The following is a 6,146-nucleotide window of genomic DNA, read 5'->3' as shown; positions in this document are numbered from 1 at the left end:
GGTGAGGTTGTAGTGGGCGATAGGTCGTGGATTTTGGGGTTGCAAAAAGGTTCAATTGTGATACAAGAGATTGGAGGTCGATTAATTGCGGGGTCAGCAGCAATTGGAGTGTCTTAAGCTCGCGGTGACGAGTTGATGTGGTAGCTCGAAGCTTGTCAACGGACCCTCAGCCTGATGTCAATTCCACCCAGTGCAGCCAAGGCCACTTTCCACGTGACATGCGACGCAATCATCTTCTCAATCACACGTACCGTCTTTTTCGTGTCTGTCTTGCATGTCGCATTGTGTCGCACGGTTGGGTGCGGGTATTATAGACAGAATTATTAGAAGAGAGTGTATGGTTAAGCTGCGCCACCTAGTGTTGGGCCAACCTTGAGGTGGGCCACCCCACCAAGATCGTGAGATATTCTTTGAAGCTGTACAACACCACTATAACGTCGTCAATATGGATAATCGTGAGGTCGCAATACAAAATGCTATACGCGATCTTCATTCTGGTGTTTTTAAATCCCAGCGAGAAGCGTGTCGCGCCTGGGGCGTACCGCGATCAACTCTACAGCACTGCCTCGCTGACCGTGCGCCCAACTCGACAGCTCACTCAAATCAGCAGCGATTAACTCCAGAACAAGAGGAGTTTCTCGTCGGTTGGGTTCTCGATGAAGATCTTCGCGCGCAGCCGCCTACGCACTCACGTATACGAGAAATGGCGATCCGGATCCTCCATATGAACGGCGACGACGAGCCGCTAGGTCAAAACTGGGCTGCTGGCTTCCTCCGGCGCAACCTACGCGTACACTCGATCATAGGTCGAAAAATCGATGCCTCGAGGGCAACCGCAGCCAATCCTGAGTCAATTCGCGAGTTTCTTGAGCTGTACGAAGCCACCCGACGCCGCCTCGATATACAACTTCGCGATACCTACAATATAGACGAGACTGGAATCGTGCTTGGAGTATGTAACAACTCGCGCGTTATTGCGTCAGCATCTAAGCATAAGGCTTACGTCAAATCACCAGAGAATCGCGAGTGGGTTACAATAATTGAGTGCGTCTCGGCTGACGGGTGTACGCTCCGCCCAGTGGTAATCTTCAAGGGAAACCACGTCCTCACGAGCTGGTTTCAGTCGCAATCTTTGCCTAACTGGCTTTTCACGACCTCACAGAATGGCTGGAAACGCAACAGTATAGGTTTAGAGTGGTCACGCAGTGTTTTCCCGCCAGAAACTTCATCATCACCACCCCGCAATCGTCTCCTAATAGTTGATGGGCATGGCTCCCACGTTGATATCGAGTTTATGTGGAGTTGCTATAATAATAACGTACACTTACTCTACTTACCAGCTCACGCCTCCCATCTTTTACAACCACTAGACCTCCCACCGTTCTCCGCGATCAACGTGGGTGGCAAACGTCCCGAGATGAAAGCACCAACCCGGTTCACTTACATGCCCAATTACAGAGAGTCGTAGCATTAGGAGAACCGGAGAATGACATGGTTTCGCATCACGGATGGGGTCTCGATGAATCAGATGGAAGTCAAGGACATGAAACCCCACCTTCCGCATGGAGTGACCCACGACCGCCACTTTTGAGACCGCACTACTCCGCGCCGAGTGACAACGATAGACCAATAGCGCGACCATCGCGAAACACACCACTGCGAACTACTAGCTCGGGAGATTACACCCCTTTCCACGCGCCACGATACTCCTCTCACGACTCGGACCTGAGCTCATACAACCACTTCATCTCCAGGCCTGCAGCACCATTACCGACATTAAACATCGCCGAGGTCGCGCACGGATGTCCGCCGACCACTCATGGCATGTTCTATGGAGAACAAGCGCATATGGGATACCCGGTCGTTATACATCCCTCGACTATGGGTTCGTTGTCCGCACTTACGCCTCTGGCGGAGAGCATCAATCAGACTGCTATCAGTCAGTTCGATCGACAGACTAAAAACCTAAATAGGAAATCCCGGACGGAAACTAGCCTTATTAGGTTTTCAGTCTGTCGATCGAACTGACTGATAGCAAGTCTGGCATCAATATGGATGATCGGAGTAGATACATGGGCAGTGAAGGGTTTAGGTAGGGGAGCGTGCAAGTGTCACGGCACTGCGGAAGTCACTTTGCAGGAAGCAATTGTTAAGGCCATATATCTTCGGCGTCGCAAATGAACCACACAGAAAAATACTCAACGTAGAACCAGTGATTCCACATGTCCTTCATCTCGCGTCTCGCGTCTCGCAATCTCGGTTCAGCATAGCGTCGTGTGAGTCAACAATACAATATGCCCCCACCAAAAGTTACAACATCCACCTCTACTTTCCTCCATTTCCTAGTATAAGATGCCCCGTGGTGTCGACCCCTGGTTCATACAGTCGCCCCAGTCAGTACGATGTCAGCAGCACCAACTCAAGCTTGCAGTACATCGAACAACCACAGGGCCCAGAATTGCGCAACCTTTGCGGCAGGATCAAGATACGAAGTGCCCGGCATACCTCTTTCTCCATCATCAGCATAGCAGCTACTATCTCGTTTGGCCTTACGTGCATTCTCTGCAGCTGTGCCATCCGGCCGTTGTTCACTTGGACTCAACGCCGCACAGGGCACGGCACTTACAAGACTCAAGAGTGGACTGACTCATCCACATTCCAGTTGCAATGCATGGCAGCTGAAGGTAAAGGCATCGGGCCTTGGAAAGGCAAAGAAGGCGACGTGCCGACCTTGGTAGAACCGGAATTTCGGTTCAGCTTAGCTGATGGACGACAAGATAGCAATGTCGAGAGGAACTCGGACTTCGTTGGCAACAACGGGTATGGAGTTCAATATCAACCTCTGAACAAGCGCTTAAGCCCTATCCCAGGGCTCTAACTGGAGTCAGGGCTGACTCTAGTTATTTCGGTGCTGAGATGTACACATTTCCCTGCGTAGGCGACATCACGTAGGCTGATTCCAGTAAACTTCGCAGGCTAGTCCAGTTAGGTTCCCGCAGGCCGATAGCTCTAAAATTTAGATATGTTAATTAGAGCGCTGAGTTGCACGTTAACACGAATTTGCAGCCCTGTAGCTGATAGGGTTAATAGTGTTAGGGTTTCGTGTTCGGAGGTTGGGGTTAGGGTTATGGCGTCGCGATACCCCAAACCCCAGGGTTCGGAGTCGTTCCGAGATAGCGAGCAGCGACCGCTAACGCTAGATACGCGATTAGCTGCATCACGTTGTGAAGATCGTCCGAAGATGATCTAGGGTTGGTTCTCGGGGAATGAGTGGGCGACGATGGACGAGAGGGTTGTACTAGCACGATTAGTAGATCGATATAATAGTACGGGGTGTGTTAGCACGATTAGTAGATCAATGTAATAACACAAGGGGTTTTAAGAATCAAGTAGTAATCCTTAGATTGAACTATAAGTCGAAGTTGAACACAATGAGCTGTAAGAGCTCATTGCCTAGTACTATATACTTAATAAATGTCCTACATGTTCTACATGTCCTACATGTCCTACATGTCCTACGCGTGGTACATTGTAGTACTCCGTGGTACATCGTAGGACACACGTGACTTTGTCCTACAGTAGCTTTCCGCCAAGACCGTGGGATCACGTGCCCTGCGGGGTGGCGTCATCTATTGGCCCTCAAAGTGCTGACCTCCAGGCCGACCCGCCTGGGTGTTTCCTGTCATCCTTTTCATACATAGATTGCAGGTTCCCTTCCTTCAGGTTCGTAACACTATCCCCCTCTTCCGCATTCATGTCCTCATAAACTAACCTAATAGTTTCCCGCAGTACCGCTCATCGTCACATCGTTAGTGATCGCATAAACCGTATCAGAACACTCGCAATAGTCGCTTGTTAATATTGCGCAAAGAAAAATTTAGAGTATTAGATGTCGTCTTTAAAGAAGGAGTGTAGGAACTGTCATTGGAATGGTGTGAGGAGTCCGTGCGTTCCGGTAGAGGTTCCCTTGCCGGATTTCTCGAAATTAGATAAAGAGCTAGCTCGCTTGGAGCAGCAGGAGGCGGATGCCAATTAGGCCGAGGCAGACGCGTTGGACGCTCTGTTAGCGGCTCGTGCGAAAAAGGATCGTCTCCGTAAACAACAAAAGGTGTTAAAGCGTCGTGAACAATAGTGGGTTAACGAGTCTAGGAAGTTTGTAGAAGATATTAAAGCTCTAGAAGCGATTGACACGGTCAATCGGGAAATGGGCCTTCTCGAGGATAGCATAATGCCTGGTACTCTGGCGCTTGACTGGAGTGCTTTTATGCCGTCTGTTCTCGAGGGCGATTTGGGCTTTGACGAGGCGTTTGGTGCTTCGCATACTGCGCAAGCAAGTGTTAGCAATTCGTAAGGTTCGTGTCCAGTTCCTATGTATTGTCGCTGTCCGGATAGTCTAACTATTTAACTAGGTATTCTTTGCTGTTGCCATTGTTTCGATGTGCGAGGATCTTCTCGACTTTAAAGACGTTGTCTTCTTCCGTTTCGAAATAAAAGGTTTTTTGTAGTAGCGTTTCTAGGTCTGCTGGTTCTAACATGTTAATATAGAATCTTAGGTAGATTTTTGCATCAGGTAGAAGGTCGAGTGTATAAGTAACTGGTCCCTTCTGGTTTAGAATCAAAACGGTCCAACCTTAACGTAGTCAAGTCCCTTGTTTAGTTGCTTAGTGCGAAGGTTCTTCGTAAGCAAATAAACTTTATCCCCCTTCTTCAGCTGAGGTGCCGTTTTTCGTTTCTTGTTAACATATAAGATGCTTTGGCGTTGAGCCTTCTCGAGTGTAGCTTTAAGCGACTTGTGTACTTTCTTTAGCTTATCGGCTGTGGCGATAGCTGCTTCCGTTTTCAGACTAGGAAATGTACGTGTAAAGAGATTTGGGTGTCTCCCGTGGTTCGCGTAGAACGGAGTCTGTCCTGTAGACTCTGAAAGCTTGTTGTTGTATGCCATTTGTGCTATAGGTAGTAACGATACCTAGTTGTTTTGTTGTTCGTTGACATATATTCGTAGGTAGGCTTTTATCGTGCGATTTGTTCGCTTAGTTTGTCCGTCTGTTTGCGGGTGGTAAGCTGTCGATAGCTTCCGTTTTATTCCGATTACAGCAAGTAAAGTAGTCTAAAAGTTCGAGGTGAAGAGCTTGTCTCTGTCACTGATGATTGACTTTGGTATGCCGTAGTATCTGATGATTCGATCCTTAAAGATGTGTGCGAGTTGTTCCGCCGTGTAGTCCTTTCTGAAGGCAATGTATTCGGCTTGTTTCGTGAATCGATTAACGACTGAGAGAATTGCGTCGTAGGATACTTTAGTGACAGGGTCTCTTGAGACTAGTAGGCCTGTAACAAAGTCTATAGAGATGTCTGACTATGGTGCGTCGGGCAACTCCATTGCTTGCATTTCTCCGTAAGGTGCGTGGGTACTGTGTTTGTTCTTCTAACAGTCTGCGCACTTGGCGATAAAGGAGGCGATTTTGTCCTTTATTCCTGGAAACTCGTAATTCCGTTTAATGAGTTCTATTGTTCTTGCAATACCAGGATGCCCATGTACGGGGTCGTCGTGGTGTTGCGCGATAATTGCTTCCTGCAATTCTTCTGGTACTTCGTGTGCGATTGTCATCATTAGGTTGTTCAGCGTTTTAGCTGGTCCTAGTAATCCGTCCTTGTTGACCTTGAGTATCGCGGTGTTGATAATTTCCTTCGTTCCGGCGATATCGTGTCTTCGGCTAAGAGCGTCGGCTCTGCCGTTGTCTTTTCCTAGCGTATATACGATCTTAAACTTGTATTGTCCTAGCATTTCTATCACGGTTTAAGTAATAGGCTATTAGGCAGTAGAATTTAGTAGGAACACTGAAGTTGAATTGAAGTAAGTCTACGTGTTGATATACCAGAATGATCGGATGTCAGCAGGGTTATGGTGAAACTCTGTTCACATAGGACCGAATACTTATCGGACCGAGCAAGCTGTACGTAGACTGCGACACACCCCCCAGGTCTGGCGGCAATAACTAAACAAAATGAGGGTGGTCAGGCGAAGTTAAGTCGCCAGAGCTGTAACTAAACGTTGTTGTAACGTGTAATATAGACTGGAAAGACGCGCTAATACTAGTGCGGGAATAGGACATGCGAGTCCTTAGTGTTTGAATGTTGCTTAAGGTCTT

At 48.2% G+C, this 6,146-nt stretch overlaps 1 protein-coding gene across 1 annotated transcript; it reads right to left on the bottom strand.

Moving 5' to 3' along the window:
* Positions 1-5,422: 5,422 nt before the first annotated feature.
* On the bottom strand, positions 5,423-5,782 carry ALTATR162_LOCUS7 (uncharacterized protein; the record flags this gene model as incomplete). The annotated part of the gene is made up of 1 exon (XM_043307600.1): positions 5,423-5,782. The coding sequence occupies one exon, from the start codon at positions 5,780-5,782 to the stop codon at positions 5,423-5,425; it is 360 nt and encodes a 119-aa protein (XP_043163535.1).
* Between the last annotated feature and the right edge of the window lie 364 nt (positions 5,783-6,146).

The sequence above is a fragment of the Alternaria atra genome (genome assembly GCF_907166805.1).
Source record: "Alternaria atra isolate CS162 genome assembly, contig: 11, whole genome shotgun sequence".
Lineage (NCBI taxonomy): Eukaryota > Fungi > Ascomycota > Dothideomycetes > Pleosporales > Pleosporaceae > Alternaria > Alternaria atra.
This window is presented reverse-complemented; position numbering and strand designations above follow the sequence as displayed.